Raw genomic sequence first — 22,511 nt, forward strand, 5'->3', positions numbered from 1 at the left:
AACTCCTTCAGATACCTTGTACAGTAAACAGTAGAATTCAGAACACTTGCATTTTTGAGCTCTTACCAGAAATTAACTGTAGATTTAGCAATTTCCCCTAGTTTCTAAAATCTGTCTTAGTAAAACAACATTTTTATTAACAGAAAGAAGGTTGCGATAAGAACAATGAAAAGAACAATTTGAAATTCGACTTCTTAGGTCATTTGCATGTTGAATGTTTCTGGTTAGAGTAATGACTTTAGTTTTCCATTAGTGGTTAGTGAGGAATCTCTGTTTGGATGCCAAGTTTACTTTCTTTTTACAAGTTTCAGAGTAGCAGCCGTGTTAGTCTGTTTCCGCAAAAAGAACAGGAGTACTTGTGGCACCTTAGAGACTAACAAATTTATTAGAGCATAAGCTTTCATGGGCTACAGCCCACTTCTTCCAGGAAAAAGTGGGCTGTAGCCCACGAAAGCTTATGCTCTAATAAATTTGTTAGTCTCTAAGGTGCCACAAGTACTCCTTTTCTTTTTATAAAGATGCATCCCATTTGTCCAAGTACACCTTTACCCCGCTATAACGCGACCCAATATAACACGGGTTCACATATAGCGCGGTAGCAGCGGGGCTCCGGCCCTGCCGCCGCTACCCTGGGGCTGCAGTAGCGGGGCTCACCGGCAATTTAAAGGGCCCGGGCTCCCCGCAGCGGCTGGAGCACGGAGCTCTTTAAATCACCGCCAGAGCCCTGCCGCCCCTACACCGGGGCTGCGGCAGCGGGGCTTGCCAGCGATTTAAAGGGCCTGGGCTCCCCACAGCGGCCGGAGCCCTGCCGCCCCTACCCCGATATAACGGGGTTTCAGCTATAACACGGTAGGGATTTTTGGCTCCCCACGACCACGTTATATCGGGGTAGAGGTGTACATGGTTGTATCAAAAGGGAAAACACTGAAGAGATTTGAACACTGATACTGCAGACATAGGACAGTTTGTATCCAAACCATCAGTTCACTAACTACGGCTTGTATTTCCTTGGTTTAGTAATTCAGTTAGTCCTAAATGCAAAACATTTCACGAAACAATTTTTTTCTTACGCATCCCAGCACATTTAAGGTAGTTTCATTTTATTTTTTAAAAATTTAAACTGACAGTTTTGTGCATTCTTAGTTGAACTCCAATTACCATCCAAATGCAGCTTGACACAGATCCTAATTAAAAAGAAAACTGTCATCTAGTAAATAAGGGAGGAGTCATTCACCATTTTCTAACATTAAAAAATGTAAAAATTAAGAATTGGAATAAATCTATTCTAAGCTAGATAATTGCTTAAATAAACATGTATAGATATAGTGTATTCTCCTGGTTAGCAGACAGAAATACCAACTTTTTAGTGTAAAAGCTATACTTAGTTACAAATCAACATGTTTTAATGATTATACCAACCAATGAGAATGGACTTCTCTTTAGGAAAATTCAAATGAAAAACAAGATTAAAATTAATTATTTAAATCAAGGTTTCCTGCTTTCTTACTTGAATCATGATTAAAAGGATAATTTAAATCAATCCCCCTTGTAAATATGCTTTATGTTCCTATTAGCTTTGCTTCTCAAGGCAGTTAGTATTTATTGTTAAAGGGCTTGGGGAGACCCAGGTTCAGGTCCATTCACCACAAACTTCCTGCGTGACCCTGGGCAAGTCACGTAGTCTCTCTGTGTCTTAGTTCACCATCTGTATAATAGCACGGTCCTGCGCACAGGGATGTTTTGAGGAAGACTGTGATGTGCTCAGATCTACTGTAATAGGAGCTATAAAGGTAGAATTTAGTTTACTTCATTTATAGGTTACATTTATCAGATCCCTAAGGATAAATTCAAGAAACATGCAAGTCAAGATTTTTGTCTTATTCTGACAAGAGTCCTTTGTTTTGAGTATATGGCCGTGTTCTTTTAAAACTCTTTAAGTATTAACACAACACCTCAGTCTCTGTTTAAGATTACTGTATTATTTATAAATCTTACCTCACAAATATCAAAGCCCTGTGCAATATAGTTATATAATGTGTCTGAGTGTGTTGGCAGCCATCCAACTCAACAAAAAACTTGTTTAACAATTCAGTGTGAGCATGGGCTTGCTAAGAGGATAGCAAAGCTTAGCTTATACCACCTTATTTCATGCAGAAAGGGAGAGAAAATAGTAGGGGATAGACGGAACTAAGCATTGTATAATGTGTCTCTTTCCCCCTTCTTTTAGGATTGTTAAAGATCCACTCAAACCAGTCTAGTCCCCAGCAGGCTGTGCTGACGGTACCTAGCCAGATCAAACAGCTCAGCGTAAATACAGCACCTGGAGGTGTTCAGACTATACTGATGCCTGTGAACAAGGGTAAATGCAGCGGCATTAGATGGTGTTTGACATAGCAAAGAGCTCGGCCATTCTTGCCATACAACAATACAAGGTTTACAAATACCCATGAAGAAAGCGTGTAGTGGGTTTCAGTTGTTCCCAAGCTTTCATGTTGCACATACAATATAACTTGCTATCAAGGGTTAATAAAACTATCCATCTAAAAAAAGGGTGAAGCACTAGCTTGCAAGAGTATCTAGAAGTATGCAACAAATCATTTTAGTTTTTTTCCTGTTGTCCTTCAGTGATACAGTCGCTGTCTACGAGCAAAGTGTCTGCTGCGACTGTAGTAACTGCAGCCAGTACGGTTGTACCCATCCCCTCCACAGCATCTGTCACTAAAGGTAAAAAAATGAATTTGTCACTTGTCAGTAGGACTCTCAAAGAAACTGATTGTGCATGAATGAACATGGCTGCCGTATGGAAGTGTTCTGGCCCCGTTAATAGATCCCATTGTGTTTGATTCAGTTTTCCACTGTGTCCATCAATTAAGTTGTAACAGGAGTAGAATCTAGGGGTTGGAAAAGTGAACAAAGACGCTATGCCCACAGCATAGTCCATGGGACAGACATGTACAGAAGAGCATAAAAAAACTTAAGAGGATACTTTGAAAGGTTCCCATAGGTAGTAAAACTTGCATGGTGCCAACCCACCACTGTGGAAACGTATGCAATGCTACACTATTCATAGCAGTGTGTGTGTTAATCAAAGCATGAGCCCTGCCCTAAGAATGGCAATTCAGTGGTGGAATCATTGGGCAGTGCTTCGCAGCAGCACTAAATGTCAGTGGCTGTGCCATCCCAGGCCTTGCAATTGACAGAAAGCCAAGGAACACTTGCAAGCAGTTCAGTTGAAATTGGATCATCCTCCACAAAACCCACAAGCACCTGATGCTCCAGACATGAATATTTCTTACAAGAAGACAACTAAGTGTTTTTGGGTATGGAGTGAAGCTGTATTTCAGTGGCTCTCCCTCCACTGAATGAAGGATGAATTGCCAACAGGGCAGGGTTGGCTTGTGCTGAAAGTGTAGAATACACACTCAAGGTGGGGTTGCATTGCCAGATGTGTGGGGAGAGCTCATCCACACACACAGGTTGACGTTATTCCCTGTTCAGTACCAGTCTTTGGAATGTGGATGTGGGTATTCCAGGCGGTTTTAATCATTCTTTCCCACCTCCCTCCTGCTCCCAAATAAAGCCGGTCTGATCAAATGCATAGCTCTAGTTTTACTGCACTCTGCTGCGTTTTATCAGTTTGCCCAGCTGACTATCAACAACTCTGTCATTTTAAAAATTTGTTCTGTGTTTCTCTGAAGTTAAGATGGAGCCTGATTCAGCGGGACAGAACTGCAACTCTGTGGTCTCCCAAGATGGTCAAGCAGCAGTAAAAACAGAAGAGAGCTCAGAACTTGGAAATTACGTTATCAAGTAATTGTTCTTTCCTGTCTAAAGAGCTGTATAGTTTAGTTTTAGGGCAAGTCGTAGGACAGTACACAACAGTATCAGAATGCTGGCTGAGGAATCGAGTGATTAAAATCTGACAGCCACTGATACATTCTGTAGCCTACAATAATCTAGGTAGTCTGTTGGTTGACATTCATTTTCAGACTTCAGTTACATCCATATCTGCAGGATGTAGTATTAAAATACTGATTTTGTGAATGGGCTTGTACTTGGAACAGCTAAAAATGAAGCTGTTTAATGGTGCTTAATCATTTTTGGGATTTGCTAAAAATTTGAATCTTATATCATCTATTCACTCGTAATTCCCACTGCAATTGCGTGTTCTGATCAATGCCGGGCTATGGTCCTTGGAGTACAGCTGAAAATAATTGGGGAAGGAATAATTTGATCCTCCCTCAACTTCTTTTTCTTTCATAAACTGTGTGCATGTGTGTTACCTCTCTGTATGTTTGTCTGGTTGTGAATGTTATTACTCGCATATCGCTGTAATTGTCAAGAGATCTTTCCACATTCTAACTTGGGAGTGGGCCTGGGGACCTGGTACCTGATTCCTTGTGTCTTAACAGCATTTACACTTCTGACATTGTGGAAGAATCTGGGGACTTCTTTGTGATGCCATCACGAGTGCTTTTTGGAAGTTCTTCACCAAGAGCTTTACCAGCAAAATAACTTTCTGTAGAAATCCCTGAATGTAGGAGATCTCCCCTCTGCTCACAATCCTGTCAATAACTTACATTTCCCTGTTACCGTTTTTTAAAATGTCGTAATACACTCTTACTCTGGTGGAGACTTCTATAGGGATGCCTATATGTAAGTCAATCAGAAGCCAATATGCTCTTTGAATTTCACCAGTTGGTCTTAAATAACTTCAAGGAAATACTAGGGAAAGGTCTTTTTTTTTTTTTTAATTTTACTGGTTAAGTTTGTACCTAAACTTGTAAATGCTCTGCTGCCAATCAGTTGTCACATCCTAGTGTTTATCAAATATGCTATCATGTGCCTGATGTTCCCTTGTCTTTCATTGTAATAAAGCAGTGTAGGAGAGGGATACGAAGACCAGCAGCATTGAAGAGTTTTATAAAGTATAAATCTTGCAATACTGTTAGCACATTCCTGCTGTGAGAACTTACAGAAATAGCATCTTGCTATCAGACATATTTGAAGCAGTGGTGTCATGCAGCTCCTGTATTGTTAGTAGACATTGCTTAGGCATTACTGCAAGGCCTGTTCCTGAGATTCCATCCCGGCAGGATGCAAACCAAAAAGACACAACGACCTCTTTGAGTCCTGATCCTGGTGGGTGGAACTTTATGCCCACATTGAGACCCCATTCGTTGATTTCAGTGGGACTTTTTTTAAATTGATAACGATGTTAGAATCCTGTATATCTGATTTATCTCTTCTAAAAAGTAATTACTCTTCACTGTGATCTTTATCTTTGCAGCATAGAACATTTGGAGAATGTCCAGCAACTTTTAACAGCGATAGTGAAGAAAGTTCCATTAATTGCTGAGAAAAGTAAGATCTGTATGAAAACAATCAGTTTGTTGGTCTGATAGCACCAAAGATGTGCATGGCACTTTGCAGGTGGGAAAATTACACAAAACAGAATGAAGTGAAACCGCTACCCCAGAAAGCTTCCTTTCGGGTTTTGTTGGTTGCAAAATACTTAGGAATCTAAATCAGCCAAGTCCTGCCAACAAAACCGGCTGCTGTTGGCAGTTACTGAGGGCTAGTCTACACTACAGCTGTAAGTCGACCAAAGTTATGCTATTCCAGTTACATAAATTATGTGACTGAAGTCAACGTAACTTAGGTCGACTTACTGCAGTGTCAACACCATGTTGTGTCGATGGGAGATGCTCTCTTGCTGACTTCTCTTACGCTTCTCGGGGAGTTGGAGTACAGGAGTCAACGGGAGAGCGCTCTGTCATCAACTTAGTGGGTCTTCACCTGCCCCACTAAATCGACACCACTGCATCGATCGCAGCACTGCAGATCAAGCCGTAAGTATAGACAAGCCCTAACATTCGTTGTCTTGCCTGTATATGAGAGAGAGGGTAGTTCACACTAGAGTATCGGTACTTATCTAACCAATGATGGCAGCTTTTAGGCAACCATCCGTCCGTTTCATCTGTCATTGATCAGGAAAAGGTCCTTTTTAATTGCACACCCACACACCACCCATATATGTGGTTGGGAAACATACTACTACTGATGTTTCCCTAGTAACGAATGTACTTCAGTGAGGAGAAGCTTCTGGAGACTGGTTAGGACAGACTGAATAAAATCAGTAACATGAGCAAAATGGAGGTAGTGGGTTGTGCTGTAAAGCTTTCAGTGCTTCTTATTTTAGGAGTCCTATATAACACTCACGGATCTGCTGATTGGGAGTTAATACCCTCCTCCTAAATTTGTGCCAGTGAAAACTTCTTGATGTCCTTTGCTTTATTGTTTCATTTTCTATTTCATGTTTATATTTCTAATTGTTAGCCAAATAAGTGTTTTCAGAAGGAAATTACCGGTACTTCTGACAATAGCAAAGCACTACTGAACTTCTTCGGTCATGTTTTGTCTTTTGGGAGTTTAAAACATGGTTGTTAGGCTGACATGTGATACCTTGACAAAGAGAGAGAGTGATTGTACAAATAAGAACGTATGTTCTGTGCACAGGGAATGCACCCACTCTTTGAAGAGAAGAGAATTCTTTGTGCTGTGGGGACTGCACACAGAGAGCCCATTTTTCCCATTCTCCCCACCAAGCACAATGTATCCAACGAAAACCTATTTGGGGTTTTCAGAAATTACCAGCAGCAAAGTAGATTAGATTTCATAGTTATTAAAATTTAACTCCAGTTTTTTGGCTGTGTGCTCTTTAGGTGAAGATGTCAGTTCTTTCCGTGCCAGTTCGGTGGAACAGTATTACAGCTGGAATATTGGAAAACGAAGGGCAGCTGAGGTAATCCGCTCTCTACATGTTTGATAAGCACTGGTGATTAAAACTGGGGAAACTTCTGCATGGTGAAACCTGGAGCCACTCTAAAGTTCTTAGCTATGACAAAAAACACTCTGATATATTGGAAATGGAGGCATGTTTCACAGTAATATGCACTGGCTTCTTTCCATGTAGTACCCCAATTTACTGTTGCAGAATAAATTAAATTTAAATAACCTTAACATTCAATTTTCAGTTGCTTCAACTTAAAATCTTTTTGGAATATTTTTAAATTGCTGGGCTGTACAATATAATGCAGTGTTTGCATAGCCTCCTTCTTATACATTGTCTCCATATGCCATCATTGTGTGGCATAATATTGTCTCTAATTTCCCCCAATATATTTTCACTATATTCTCTATCCCCGCATTTGCCTTTCTATTGTAATAGCTCTGTGTCGCGTTCGCTCTTTGTGGAAGGACTGAGTGAGATCTGGCCTCAGGCAGAGCCGTTATTGAACTAGATTCTTAATTCATTGTGGAGAAATATTTTGTATAATTGTTTTGGGGCTATTTTTATGGTGTTGCAGTTGCATTTTCCTATTGTTTACATAATTTTCCTCCCTTGTTGCTATGTGAAGGACCTGTAAAGGAAACGATGAGGCTGACTAGATGCAGTTCGGTTCCGGTGCACAAAATTAAACAAGCTGCAAAACAGTAGATACATATTTCCCTCTAATGCAGGGGTCGGCAACGTTCGGCACGCGGCTCGCCAGGGTAAGCACCTGGCGGGCCGGGCCAGTTTTATTTACCTGCTGACGCGGCAGGTTCGGCCGATCGCGGCCCCCACTGGCCACGGTTCACCGTCCCGGGCCAATGGGGGCGGCGAGAAGCCACGGCCAGCACATCGCTCGCCCTCGCCGCCCCCATTGGCCCGGGACGGCGAACCGCGGCCAGTGGGGGCCGCGATCGGCCGAACGTGCCGCATCAGCAGGTAAATAAAACTGGCCCGGCCCGCCAGGGTGCTTACCCTGGCGAGCCGCGTGCCGAACGTTGCCAACCCCTGCTCTAATGGCTTTGTTACTGTGATCATAGGTGTTGCTTATAACAATAGAAGGCTGAAGTTCAGACAGAAGTGTGATTATGTTGACTATGTGCCTAACTTATCCTCTGTGAAGTAGGGATCTTTCAGTTTGACACAGATGGTGGGAACAGAAGCAGAGTTTAAATTACCTGTTCAAGGCTACAGAATGACTCAGAATCAGGACCACCAATCCATGCTCATTCTTCCAGGTCATGCTGCTTTCTGAGGAAGTACCTGGTGTAGTCGCAGTCTCCATGTTCTTAGGACCCTACATTACTGCACTTGGCCGTGTTCTGGTCTCCTAGAACTCAAACATAAAACACCTCGGCTAAACAAAGCTCTCACTTTGATTTCCCACAGTGGCAACGAGCAATGACTGTGAGAAAAATCCTACAAGAAATCATAGAGAAGCATCCCAGATTTCACAACATCAGCCCCCTGAAAACCAAGCATGTGGTGCATTGGTGTCGATGCCATGGCTACACTCCGCCTGACCCTGAAGCCCTAAGGAACGAGGAAGATTCAATAGAAGATGTCCTGACTCAAATAGACAGCGAGCCAGGTGAGCATTTAAGGGAGGCCAGCTCCAGTGCCCTTTACCCCCAAAAGATGTTGCCTGTTAAACAACCCCCATCTCTCTCCCCCTTTATTCTCCAGTACATTCTTGAAGCTATTTTCACTCTGTTGGAATTGCAGAAATTAGAGATCAGAAAGGCCTAATAGTACATCTGCCCCTTCCTCCTACCAATCAAATTGTTCCTTACTGTTTGTTTTCAATGCTTTGTGCAGCCTAGTTGTTGACATTACAATAGCATGGAGAGGCCCCAACCAATGTCAGGGTTCCATTGGACTAGACCCTGTACCAGCACAGGGTGAAAGACAGTCCCTGCCCCCAAGGAGTTTACAGTCTAAGACAAAGTGGGGGAATGCTGGGGCTTCCATCGCTGCATCGTGGATAGTATTCCACAACTGAACACATTTCACGGTCAGGAATCTTCTCCCTACAACTGAGCAAAATTTTCCCTTTCTGAATTTCATACCACTCTTTCCTGTGCTGCTCCTTTGTATCACTTTCAAATAATCCCTCTCCTAAAGCTAGATTCCTCCCCCTTCTGATCTTACAATGATTTTATTGATCTGTGAAAAGACTGATCCTGGGTTGTGCCCCTGGCAGTGCATTGTGCTGGATCGGGTATGCCTGCCTAAGTGCAGCTGAGACCCCTGGCCTCCGGCATGATTAGGCACGTTACAGAAGTGATGTGCTTGTGGAATAAAGGGAGTAGAGACTGACGGGTCTTCAGATTGATCTTTGCTTTCCGATCACTTCCTGTTGACCAGCATGATTCTGGGACAGTAGTCTGAGGATGTTAGACCTTACTGGTTCTGCCTTCCAGAATGGAGCATGCTTTTCCAACATGGAGTGAGTGAGACACAGTTAAAGTGATCCAGGGAAGAAGAAGCTGTCCAAAAATCAGTGAAACAATAGTCAATTATTTGACATTAAGAGCAAGGACGCAGCCAATGGTGGCAAGACAAATAGTGAAATTGAGTGTTAATAAATCTTTATACTCTTCTCCCTCAGCAGACTGCAAGTGCCGCATATCAGAGCCAGCTCTCTTGGTTTAAAGAAACTCCATGGAGGGTTTCAATTTGCCTAATTAGACTCTGTGTCTTTGAAAGGAGATTTGTTCAGAGCATGGGAGGCTGTTCTGCTGCTGGAAAATAAACCAAGGGTGAGAGTATGAAACTGGCCTAACTCAGGAGAGGCCTCAGGGAGAGGCACTGCTTACACCTACACAGAAATGAGCCTTCCACCTCTCTGCCACCAGGCTGTCCATAACTACAGGACGGCTCTGTAGTGGGACTTTGCTTGGATTTTACACCACAAATGCCACTTGTGCAGATAAAATACCAGCTGTCATGGGCATAGGGGTAAGTGCACATCTGTCCTTTTCATGGACTCTGAGCACAGCCCCTCCAGTGTCAGGCCTCAGGCCTTTACCTCTCTAGCATGGAATTCTGCAGTTCTCCCACTCTCAGTCCCGGTCCCTGGGGTACAGGCCCTGTGCATCAGCTGTGCTTGCCTGGCAGGTCCAACTGGGATCAGACACCATGGTTCTTCCCTTTGGGAGTCTGTGACTAGTGGTATACAGTGACCAGAACAGCCTGCTCAAAACCAGCGTATTATTTATTTTAACAGTAGGACAAAGCATTAGAGAGAGGGTGTTCAGAGTCCACATGTGTCTATCTTACCTCACAGCTTACCATCCCCTGATGGTAGCTTGGGCAGTCCTAACTTCTTCAGACACCCTCACAGAGTCTGCGTGTCAATCTGATCCCCGGAACAACTTCCCAGCAGCTGCCTCTTCTCTTGAGTGAGTCCCTTTTAATCCAGCCACAGTTCCTTTGCGCTTGTCAGCTCCCAGTCTTAGGTCGTGCTTATCAAAACCAGTTTGGTAGGATCAGCAGGAGGTCGAGACAGACTCCTCAGAATAGGGGTAGTCAATTGGCGAACCGCGGGCCAAATCTGGACCGACAGATGCTTTTGAATGGACCGCAAAATCTTTTTATTTCCTTACAGCCTGCTGTTCAGCTAAACCAACATACTCGTACAGTAAACATCCCAATAACCAGGTCAGCATACAGTATTCATCATTTACTACAGAACATCTCTCCATGGCCGTCACAGAATTTAACCACCACTGCCCATCTTAGTCACTTAAATGCTTGCACTGTGACTCCTGTCTTCACTCATCAGTAAGGCTGCGTGTCTGTCACAGAGGTCACAGATTCCGTGACCTCTGTGACTTCTGCAGCGACCGGTGCGGCTGGCTCCGGAGCTGCCTGGGCTGATCAGGCAGCCCTGGGGCCAGCCACTGCTGGGGCAGTTTGGGTGTAGGAGGGAGCTCAGGGCTGAGGTAGTGGGTTGGGGTACGGGGTGGCATCTACCTCGGGGAGGAAGGGGCTCCCTGGAAGCAGTCAGCATGTCCCTGCAGCTCTTAGGCGGAGGGGCCGGGGGGCACTGCACACTGTCCCACCCACAGGCACCACCCGCGCAGTTCCCATTGGCTGCAGTTCCCATTGGCTTCAGTTCCTGGCCAATGTGAGCTGCAGGGGCAGTGCGCGGAGCCCCTGAGCCTTCCCTCTCCCTAGGAACTGCTGGACACGCAGAGCTGGGTAGGGAGTCTGCCAACCCTCCCCCCCAGCACCACTGGGGGTCTTGGGCCACCAACCCCAGCACCCGCGCTGCCCCTGCCAGAGTACCCACGGCCCCCCGGCCCAAGTTTTAGTTAGGACTATATAGTACAAGTCATGGACAGGTCACGGGCCGTGAATTTTTGTTTACTGCTCGTGACCTGTCCGTGACTTTTACTGAAAATACCTGTGACTAAAACATAGCCTTATTCATCAGTAACATTCATGGAGCTAATAAAAGAGCAAGGTTGTACTGTTTTGTTCCTCACTCTGAAGCAGGTCACAGTTGAGCCAGCTTTGGCATCTACAACTTGATGTTTTGTAAAATTTGTGCTCATGGAAAGTAACGTGTTGTGCTTGAGCTGGAAAATAGGGTTTTTCTTACCACAATCCTATGATGGGGCTTTTTTTGGTCAGTTCCACATGTAGTTATGAATTGAGTTCAGTTTGGACATCCAATTGCTTTCAGAAAATGTGTCTATTCTGCAGTTAACAAAATGTCAAGTTTGTGATGCTTCTGAGGGTTTATTGGAAGTGTCAGGCTTTTAAGAGGTAGAAGGGCAGTGGGATTAAAGAATGGAATGAAGATATGGATTTTACCAAAGAGAGAGAGGCAGCTGTGGAACAGTGCGTGACTTCCATTCTCAAAAAATCAAACCAGTAGTGAACTGTGAGCAATGTCGAGTAGGGCTGGAAAGCATCTGATGAATAGAAAAGGAAAGGTCAAAAATTCATGCAACCTTTTCAGTTACTAATGCCTGGCTGTGAGGGGAAATAATACATGTAGGAAGGGGACTGGATAGTTCAGAGGAATGATAATGAGATGGTGCAAAAATGACTGTCCTCTTTGGCAGGGCTGTGGCTAGATTCTCATACAGAGAAAATAGAGCTATGCACATTTACACCAATTGAGAATCTGCCCCTCTGTTTACCTTTATTTAATTAGATCATTACATTTAGCAACATGATTAGTATTCAGAGCTGTGTGGCATTTCCATTTCTCAAAGCGGTGAGGGGAGTATCCGCTAGTTTATCAGACTTTTCTACAAAAGAACTGCTGGAAGACTTCTAGTAAATCCACATTAGTCTGGTAATATTTAAAGTGCAGCCTCTTTAAGTGACATGATTAGCAGGAACTGGTGAGTGAAAACACTTTGTACTGTAAACTTGCACTTGATGTCATTAAAGAGAAAAATCTTGGGTAATATTTGTTCTTTCTTCAGCCTTGTGTTCTTAAGCGTTGAGTACCAATGTGTGCCCTTTAATTACCTGAATTTCTCACTAGACCTTGGGCGTGTATCCATTTTTAAGTGCTCTTCTCGTCGTGTCTTAAGCAAGACTGAACGCTTCTCTTTTAGAATGCCCATCTTCTTACACCAGTGGTGAAGAACTCTGCCGAAAACTAGAGGAGCTGCAGCAGTTTCTGAAACAAGAACCAGAGAATGATGAAGAAGTCGATATCCTCAGCTTTACTGAGCCACTGAAAATAAACATTAAAAAGGAACAGGAAGAGAAACAAGAGGAGATGAAATTCTACTTGGCTTCCCTGCCTGCATCAGAGTTTGTGAGGGACATGGCACAGAAGGTAGTGAAACATGATTCACAAAACTAATGAACTGCTACTGAGCTAGTAATTACCTTACATTTATAATAGTGTATTTTGTCCAGATGGATCCTGTGGTGCTTAGCTGATGAAGAGCAAGCAATGTATTTCTTCATAGTAGCAGATTGGGGAGAAAGGGGAGATCCTCTGTGTAGCAGCGGGGGAGAAGAGAGAGCTTTTCTCCTTCCAGTCCCATCTACCAGAGGGGGAAGAGGGTAAAACTTTTCCTTCTTGCCAGTATCTGAGCAGAACTCCATATGCATACCACATGCAAGTCATGGCCAGCACAAAAGGCAGGATGTTAGGGGCTGAAACAAAACTATTTAATACAGATTCAGTCTTCACAACCGGGAGGGGGCAGAGCATGAAACTAGTCAAGTAAACATAGGTACAAATTTAACAAATGGCAGGGGGGCTTTTGCTCCCCAAAGTGCCCCCAAATCAAAATTGATTTAACTTTTTCTGTGTTTTAGATATGTCCCCACAGCCATTTGTATGATCAGGTTTCACCTGCACTGGATATTCTTTCAAATCTAAGCCCTGAAATGATATTGTACTAAAACTTTACAGTGTTTGTTTTTTCATTGTAACTGGTTATTCCTGAAGCACATTGTTCACTGTCACCTCATCCATAACAACGCATTATCTGTTATTGGTTATTTTATTTGATGTAGTAATCTGTCAGATTAAAAATTTTCGATCTCTCTCTCTCTCTCTCTCTCTCTCTCTCTCTCTCTCTCTCTCTCATATTTTATAGATAGGGATTTCTTTTCAGCCTGTTGAGCTGCACAAGAACGTTTATGCATCAGTAATAGAAGATATGGTTTTAAAGGTAAGCTATTATCTGACAGCGATTACATTTCTGTAATTGTATTAGACCCAATAATACAGAATAATGATCAGTTCAGAAGACTTGCACAGAATCAAGTGTTGTGTGTGTTTAAAACCTCCTAACTATGGTCTGCTGGGCTGGAGACAGTACTATGATCTAGAAACACCTAAGCTCTAATCCTCTATTTATTCTGACACTGAATCGCTCTGTAACCTTGAACATGTCACTTTGAGTTTCCCAATCTGTAAAAAAAAAAAAAAAAAAAAAGATACCTACCTACCTACCCACCCTGTAGAGATGTTGAGGATTAATTAGTGTGTGAAAAGGGCTAAATATTTTTCCCCCAAGTATTGCTGTCCCTTTTTTGGCTGCGATGTTAGGCCATCTGAATGTTAGGCTGCTGGATACCTGAAATGAGTGTTAGTTCTTCATACAAGAGTGTGATACCAGTATCTGTCATTGGCAACTTCAGATAAAGCGAAGAATATACTATTGATCACCAATGCCCTTTAACAACTTGAAACTGGGGAGTCCTAGTGGTATATTTAGGGCTCATACAAATCACTTTTAGCAGGGCTTTGCTGGTCGTAGGACAACAGAATCTTTTTCAGGTTGTTGGTAGAGTTTATAGTCTATTGGCTGATCAATTTTATAAAAGCTAACTGATTCTGGAGTTTTAAAAAAATAAAAACCAAACTTTTGACTGAGTTGCTGCTTATTTATGAAATTGAAGTCAGATAAAAATAAAATCCAATGCTTAGTCTTTTCACATGTCATCCCCTAACACTGCCTTTGTCTTAGGCCACTGAACAACTTGTGAATGATATCCTAAGGCAAGCACTGGCTGTTGGGTACCAGACAGCTCCTCACAACAGGTACAATGACTGACCTCCCTTTTATCATTTGTCATTTACACAAAAGTTTTACCTGCTTTAAGAAATTGTTAAAACTTCACAAGGTTCAAACTGTGTGAGCAACGAACCCTCAGTGTATAAAATCACAGAAATGTAGGACTGGAAGGGATCTTGAGAAGTCGAGTCCAGCCCCCTGTGCTGAGGCAGGACCAGGTAAGCCTAGACCATCCCTGACAGGTGTTTGTCCAACTTGTTCTTAATGATCTCCAATGATGGGGATTCCACAACCTCCCTTGGAAGCCTATTCCAGAGCTTAACTACCCTTACAGTTAGGAAGTTGTTCCTAATAACTAACTTAAATTTCCTTGCTGGAGATTAAGCCCATTATTTCTTGTCCAACTTTCAGTGGACATGGAGAACATTTGATCACTATCCTCTGTATAACAGCCCTTAACATATTTTAAGGCTACCAGGTGTCCCGTCCGTCCCCCCCCCCCCCCCCCCCCCCGTCTTCTTTTTGCAAGACTAAACATGACCAGTTTTTGTTGTTTTTTAATTTTCTCAGAGGTCAGATTTTCTAAACCTTTTATCATTTTTGTTGCTCTCCTCTAGACTCTTTCCAATTAGTCCACATCTTTCCTGAAGTGTGGCACCCAGAATTGGACATATTCCAGCTGAGGCCTCATCAGTGCCAAATAGAGTAGGACAGTTACCTCTCATGTCTTGTATATTACACTCCTGTTAACATACCCCAGAATGATACTCGCTTTTTTTTGCAACTGCATCGCACTGTTGACTCGTATTCAATTTGTGATCTATTATAACTTCCAGATCCTTTTCAGCAGTACTGGTGTCTCGCCAGTTATTCCCCATTTTGCAGTTGTGCATTTGGTATTTTCCATCCTAGGTGTAGTACTTTGTACTTGCCTTTACTGAATTTCATCTAGTTGATTTCAGACCAATTCTCCAATTTGTCCAGGTGTTTTGAATTCTAATCCCATCCTCCAAAGTGCTTGCAACCCCTCCCAGCTTGGTGTCACCCACAGACTATATAAGCATATTCTCCACTCCATTATCCAATCATTAATGAAAATATTAAATAGTGCCAGACCCCTACAGATCCCTGAGGGACCTCACTAGATACGCCCTCCCAATTTGACAGCGAACCATTGATAACTACTCTTTGAGTACAGTCTTCCAACCAGTCGTGCACCCGCTTTACAGTCATTTCATCTTGACCACATTTCCCCAGTTTGCTTATGAGAATTTCATGTCAGACTGTGACAAAAGCCTTACTAAAATCAAGATATATTACATCTACCACTTCCCCCATCCACTAGGCCAGTAATTCTGTCGAAGAAGGAAATTAGGTTGGTTTGGTATGACTTGTTCTGAGAAATCCATGCTGGCTATTCCTTAAAACCCTGTTATATTCTAAGTGCTTACAAATTGTTTAATAATTTGTCCCAGTATTTTCCCAGGTATTGAAAATAGGCTGACTGGTCTATAATTCCCCAGATCTTCTTAGTACCTATCTTTAAAAAAGGGTGCAATATTTGCCCTTCTCCAGTCCTTTGGGACCTCACCCATCCTCCGTGAGTTCTCAGAGATCATTGCTAACTGTTCCGAGATTGCTTCAGCTCGTTCTTTAAATACCCTGGATGAATTTCTTCAGGCCCTGCCGACTTGACTACATCTAACTTATCTAAATATTCTTTAACCTTTATTCTTTCCCTATTTTGACTTGTGTTCCTTCTCCTATGTTGTTAATATTAATTGTGTTGAGTAACAGGTCATCATTAACCTTTTTAGACTGAAGCAAAATAGGCATTAAATACCTCATCCTTCTTGATGTCATCAATTATTAGCTCTCCTTCCCCGCTACATAGAGGACCTATGCTTTCCTTTGTCTTATAGCATGCACACTTTTGGTCTTTGCAGGATGTCTATTACCTTTGTTAATAAAATAAAATTATAAACAATTTATTACTACAAGAATTACTGAACAAAACTCTTCACTCCGTTGCTGGCTTGTGTAAGGGGTCCTACTTCCCTTGAAGGCTGTCTTCCTTTAAAGATGATCAGTACATATGATGATGTAAAGTTATTAGTCGCCTGAAAACTAACTTTAAAGTGATCAGCTTAGACTGTAAGTGTTGGCCCAGTATTTTCACCAGAAGCACTTCAGTTTTACAACCGTTTGCATTCCATTCTCATGGTTCCTGGGCTGGCAGGGGCTTGAGTTTTCTGTAGAAGCAGCAAATTCATCCTCAGTCAGTCGGGGAGGGAGAATGAGCAAAGTGCTGCTTTTTGCCCTTGAGCCAAGTGAGGGGCAGCAGTGACTGACTCCTAAGTCCTCTCTAGTTCCCGTTTGGAAGGATTGCTGTAATGCAAGGACTTACAGGTGAAAATTAAGTGGGAGGCGGCTGTCTTCATGGTTCTGGGATGGATGTGGAATATTCTCCACCCTGATCAAAACAAGCTGACCTACAAATGCTCTGCCAGTGGCCTGACAAGACCCCGTTAGCCTACTTAGTAGCATGGGAATCAAGTAGTTCTTACAGTAACTCCTGATCCAAACACTATTCTCCTTTTGTTTAGTTGATTTAGGGACTTCTTCACCCTGTTTTCATGGTGTTCTAGCAGAACTTGAAATTGGAAAAAAAACCCTTAGTGTTTAATATGTGCAAGCAAATGGCTTAATTAAAATACTGCCTGTTCCACAAAACTGATACTTCAGCACTTCCCTTTAATTTTCACATGCTTATACCCAAGGAGTATTCCTCCAAATTTTCTGATAGCATCCATTTTGTGCTAGGGCATTTTAATACCTTGTCTCTGTAACTGTAACACTATTATTATTTTTTGGCTTTTCCCCCCCATTAGTAAATTTATTGGCTTGGCACTTCAGAGAGAGTTGGCTTTTTGCGTACTGTAATCGTTTCTTTGATTTGTTCTCTGCAGGATTCCAAGAGACATCACAGTGATGAATATTCACCAAGCCATCTGCAATATTCCCTTTCTTGATTTCCTCACAAACAAACATATGAGAATATTAAATGAGGAACAGTGAAATAACCTGAAGATGCTGTAGTAACAATGGATTGAAGAGTGAAGTATTTAATGACAATTCCACTGTCTCTGTAGGACGCTATTATATACATTTTATAATGTGGGGCTACTAGATTGTTACCTCCAATTAAAGATGCACCTTAATGCAACAAAATGATGCTCTGTTCCAAATCAAGTTGTTAGATTGCAGTGTTGTTTACTCAGTAAATGGATGAGTAAACTTTGTCAGTTTGCGTTCAGTTGCTAGCTGAAAAAGACTTGGCAGCAAAATAGGCCTCCTCCAACTGATGACTGGATAGCTTGCTGAGGTGATGCATTTTTAAGATGGAAATGATTCTTTAGCACTTCAGCTCCCTTTGAGGCAATCCACAGACCAGTACAGGTTTTGCTGTGAGCTGGGGGGCCATTGGAGACCATTTGCCCACAGTGTTGCGAATACATGCAAAGCAATAGGCAGCTTTGGAAGTTGGTTTGTTTGGAGGCTGATGCTTGTGGTGAGCGACTTGTGCAGATATAGTTGAACACCATGAACATGACTCCTGTTACACAGCAGGTCCAACCATACAGCTGACTGTATGGTAACAAATATTTCCTTCCTTTAGGAGGGACTGAGTGAGCACCTCAGACATCCCAGTGATGGTAGGTTGGGGGCCTGGCCAAGATGAATGAATAACGTCAAATTTAAAGAGACTAACTGAGCATGTGACCTATGTGAGGGGAAAACTAAAGGGTGACTTGGATGCGTGGCTCATTTCACAGAGGATTGTGTCAAGATTTCTGGGCGTTAATTGGCGAGATCCTTTGCTTGCCTAGAAAGTATTGACCTTGGCTGCTGGAAGAATCCCGATTACTGAGCTGGAGAGCAAGCCACTAGCTCTGTAATACTTGTTTAAATCTTTGGAAAACATTAGTCGATGATCAGCACAGATTGTGAGGAACTGACAGCAACAAAGCTTTGGTTTAAACTCTGTGTAGCAGAAAGATGCAGTAGGATTGGGGAAAACACAGGTACTTTGGACATGGCAGCATCTGATACCATGGCTGTGGGTAGAACCTTTACTTCCGGTCCCACCACTCACCTGCCTTAAGTATTGCCATGTTCTCCTTCTTGTGAATGCCACATCTGAAGGGCACACTGCAGCCTTGCGAATGCTAATTGACGTAAGAAGGTCTAACCGGCAATATAAAAATCTTCCTGATATGTATTTGGCAATATTGTAAACATGCTGTCAATGTTGGGTGGGGGGGCAAAATTTGACTATTACTTTACCAGGCTTTCAAAGTCCTTGTCTTTTTGAGGCAATACCACGTAATAGGTTGAATGAGGCCCTGAGAGCTGGGGACTCTTGAGTTCTGGTCCCATCTGGGTCACTTCATTTGCTGCTTGGCCTGGAGGAAGTTGCGTCACTGCTCAGTGCCTCAGTTTCCCCATATGCAAAATTAGGAATAAGGATACCTATCTCATAGGGGTGTTCTGAGGCCTAATTAATATCTGTGCTGCAATTTCAAAGTGTAAAGCATTTTAGAACTGCTAAATAAGCTTATTTTGTTGGGGAACAGGGTGTATTTCAAAACTAATTATTGAGTGCTTTCTTCACTAGAAAATTAATAAACTTGATGCCAGGAGCTCTGCAGTTAAACACAACTATGTGCATGCTCCAGGGAGAGTGATTCAGCTGAAGAAAGGTGGTTGCAGGCTTTCAAGGAGCAGTTACAAACCAGAATAAAATTAAATTAGTTTTTAAACTATACACCCTTGACACTGTCCTCCTCAGGCCAGAATCGGCCATTGATGCCCACCGCAAAGAGAACCTTCGTCTGCAGATAGCCCCATTGAAATCAACAGGACTGGAGTACAGTACTACTCAGCTTGCCCTTAGCATTGAAAATGGGACTGATGAGAGGGAATTTGAGTCGGGCTCTGAGATGAAGAGCTTTGATGGCATTGGAGTGGATGTTTTAAACACTCTGGGGCCCAACTGTGGAATTCTTACTTGTGCTGGTGAGCACCCAGCAAGATCAGTTGCATGAGAGAGCACTCGCTGGCTTGAGGAACAGCTGCACAATCTGGCCCTTGCTCTACAATAGTCTGAAGTACTCTTGCTGTGGGGACTCTTGCTAGAGAACAGTGACTGGGCCAGAGCTGAGAGTGGAGAGGAATCAGTTTAATTTAGGAACATCAGGCCCTATCTTGACTTCCCTACAGGCTGCAAATAAAACATCAAGGATAAGAGGCTGCCAGGCCCCAACAGGGAAGCTAAGCCTCCTACACCTTTTAGATACACTTGCACACAATTTGTAAGTTAGGCTCTGTAGTCCCATCCCAGGCTGCATAAACCTTCTTCCCTATGTGGCAGTTAGTTGCCCTTTTGGGCAGCCAGTGCACTGGTATTCTGGAGCGACACATGCATTTCCGTCCCTTAGTACTAAATTATTCATTGGTTGCCTGGTTTTCAAAAGTGCTGAGCACCCAGCAGCTCCTATGGACGTAGGAGCCCATCTTTGGGCACCTGCCATTCAAAATCTTGCCCCAACTGCTTGAGCCACATGATTTTCTGTAACACTAGAGAATGAAGTGTTCAGCATTTGAGTTCTAAAAAGTCCCCTAAACCAAGGCATCTATTCTGTAGTAGTTTGAAGGAGCTACAATGATTGAGTCTCTTGATTCATTTCTAAGCAAGCCAGGTTAATATAGTTACCCCTAGGAGAATAATCCAACGTGAAATTTGCTAAGAACAAGCTATCCGTTGAAACCAAAAGCAGCTACCAATAATATTTGTTTAGTAGTCCAAATGTAGGACATTTTTGCAAGAAGGTCTTTGAATTTTCAAGAGTGGTGGGAGACACATTTCTTCATGAGAAGATAATCTGTTCCATCAGAATTGAACGGAAGAAAGTTATGTCACAGAACAAGGGGGAGGCTGTAAAAATTGGTAAACCAAGTTAAGTGTGAAAGAAATTGGAATATTTCTAAATATTCCCCTATATGCTCTGTGGCTTTTTAAAAAGTCTTAATGTCAGTCAAAGATCTCCTTACAAACATTGTCCATATTTGAAATGTTGAGTGTTTAAATCCTCCACATTCTGTATTATAATGTAAAATTGTGTAATATACATAAGTTTACAATAAATTCTTTTATTAGTTGTGATGACATTGTCTGACTTTCAACTGTCACCCGAATACAGTTTTTCTAAACGGTCATTCTGCAGCATACACCATTGCACTGCTTGTCCCTGAAGCAAAATGGGAATTTTATCTTTTGTTGGCTCTGCAGAAAACCTGACAGTTGTTAAACTTGGCCAAAGCAAAAGGTAGTTTTTGCCTTTGAGGGTTTTTTTTATGGCTTATTATGAAGGTTTCATTCTTTTGAAAGAGGGAGCCAGAAACTGAGCAAAAAAAGTTTAAGCTACCCCGTGGAAGGTTTAAGCTACCCTTGATGTGCCCGTGCAAACAGTAGCAGACTTATTTGCCCTTAGAAATGAGTGAAAGTTGAATGAGAAGGGAAGAAATCAAACCGGCTTTGAGCAGGTTATTTATCAGTTTTCTTGACAGGAATGGTAAAAATTGTCAATCATCATGTAGTTCAGAAGATGAGAGCCTTGTACTGTCTTTCAGAATACTGAAGTCCTGATTCTCATTTATAGTAGAGTCTTTAGTGTAAATGAGAATCAGGCCCTGGAAGACTAACCAACAAATGGACAAAATTGTCAGGTTACCAATCTCTGTTGTTAACACACTAGGAATATTTTCGCTAAAGCCTTCCCACATGCTGATTGACATATTTGTAAACATATTTACAGGAAATAAACCCTCAGTTGTAGAAGATGGAAAATGCATTCATGCAGAACACTTACCACATGTTTGTATTTATCACGTTTTTCTGATTTTCTATTATTACCATCCCTTCCAGCAAGGAAGGTCTTTCCCAAACAACAGCCATCTGTCTGCAATTGTATGTGATATTCACAGCACTGAATATCCCAGGTGGCAAGGGCCTGACATCGCAATGGAATCATTACGCTGACTTCTCATTGATGCTTTACCCCAACCCCTTAAAGTGACTGTGGTGCTTGCAAAGGGTGCTAGATTGCTAGCCCTTGAGAAATAAGTCCTTTGTTTTGGTACAGAACAGGTACAGCAAGGCACCAGCAGTGTACATATCCCAGTGTGCCTCCTTCCTGATGTGAAGGATCACCTCCAAACATGGGCAATTCAGTTCCTCTGGCCGTTCGGTCCTTGCCATCTGTGTTGTGAAAGCAAACAAGGCTCCTCTTAGACAGATATTTGCACTGAAACCATGAACTGGACTGATCCCATCAACTTACCTGACAATGGTGCCCTATATGGATAAAATATGAACTGTTAACCTAATATGCCCCATATCCTGTTGCCAGTCAAATGAGAATTTCTCATACAATACATTGGGAAAGTAATTTAGCTATAAGGAAATCTTTTTACATCAAAGATCATTAAGATGTTACTCAACTTTTTAGGTGATCAGATCAAGTTACCAGAGTTCAATCAAACAACTGAACACGCAAGAAAGTCTCAGACATGCAGAAGTGCAAATGTTCCTGGCTAGAACAGTGCAGCCAGTGTTGCAAAATGGAAATACACCTCTCAACCTCCAGACAGGTTGGGTGACAAGCCAGCAGAATGTGATATACCTATCTCATAGAACTGGAAGGGACCCTGAAAGGTCATCAAGTCCAGCCTCCTGCCTTCACTAGCAGGGCCAAGTACTGATTTTGCCCCAGATCCCTAAGTGGCCCCCTCAAGGATATTATTGTGTGACTCAAATAAACCACTCTTGCAATATGATTCACAGAGAGAAAAGACCATCACTGGTTTTATAGTTAAAGACTTTATAATCTGGATATTGTGGCATAATGTATAACATCAGCACAGCTGCCCCCATTTGTCCTCTCCCCTGCATCACTCCTCTCACAAACAGCGCTCTTTATCCTCTCCTGCTCTCCCCTGCTTCCACCTTGTCCCCCTTGCCACTCTCTCCTTGCTCCCCCCTTTCCTCTGCCCTTTTGTCCACCCCCTCTCAAAGAGCCTCTTTCTCTTCTCCTGGCTTTCCCCCT

At 42.6% G+C, this 22,511-nt stretch overlaps 1 protein-coding gene across 1 annotated transcript in view; it reads left to right on the plus strand.

Moving 5' to 3' along the window:
- The window catches only part of YEATS2 (YEATS domain containing 2), a 71,151-nt gene extending 53,730 nt beyond the window's left edge, over positions 1–17,421 (plus strand). The window contains exons 22-31 of the mRNA XM_065410945.1: positions 2,228–2,359; positions 2,626–2,724; positions 3,699–3,810; positions 5,291–5,364; positions 6,726–6,805; positions 8,225–8,426; positions 12,418–12,644; positions 13,420–13,494; positions 14,296–14,369; positions 17,313–17,421. Of these exons, the coding sequence (XP_065267017.1) occupies positions 2,228–2,359; positions 2,626–2,724; positions 3,699–3,810; positions 5,291–5,364; positions 6,726–6,805; positions 8,225–8,426; positions 12,418–12,644; positions 13,420–13,494; positions 14,296–14,369; positions 17,313–17,421 (1,184 nt within the window). The remainder of the gene's footprint in view (positions 1–2,227; positions 2,360–2,625; positions 2,725–3,698; positions 3,811–5,290; positions 5,365–6,725; positions 6,806–8,224; positions 8,427–12,417; positions 12,645–13,419; positions 13,495–14,295; positions 14,370–17,312) is intronic.
- The last annotated feature ends 5,090 nt before the right edge of the window (positions 17,422–22,511 follow it).

The sequence above is a fragment of the Emys orbicularis genome, chromosome 9 (assembly GCF_028017835.1).
Source record: "Emys orbicularis isolate rEmyOrb1 chromosome 9, rEmyOrb1.hap1, whole genome shotgun sequence".
Classification (NCBI taxonomy): Eukaryota; Metazoa; Chordata; order Testudines; family Emydidae; genus Emys; species Emys orbicularis.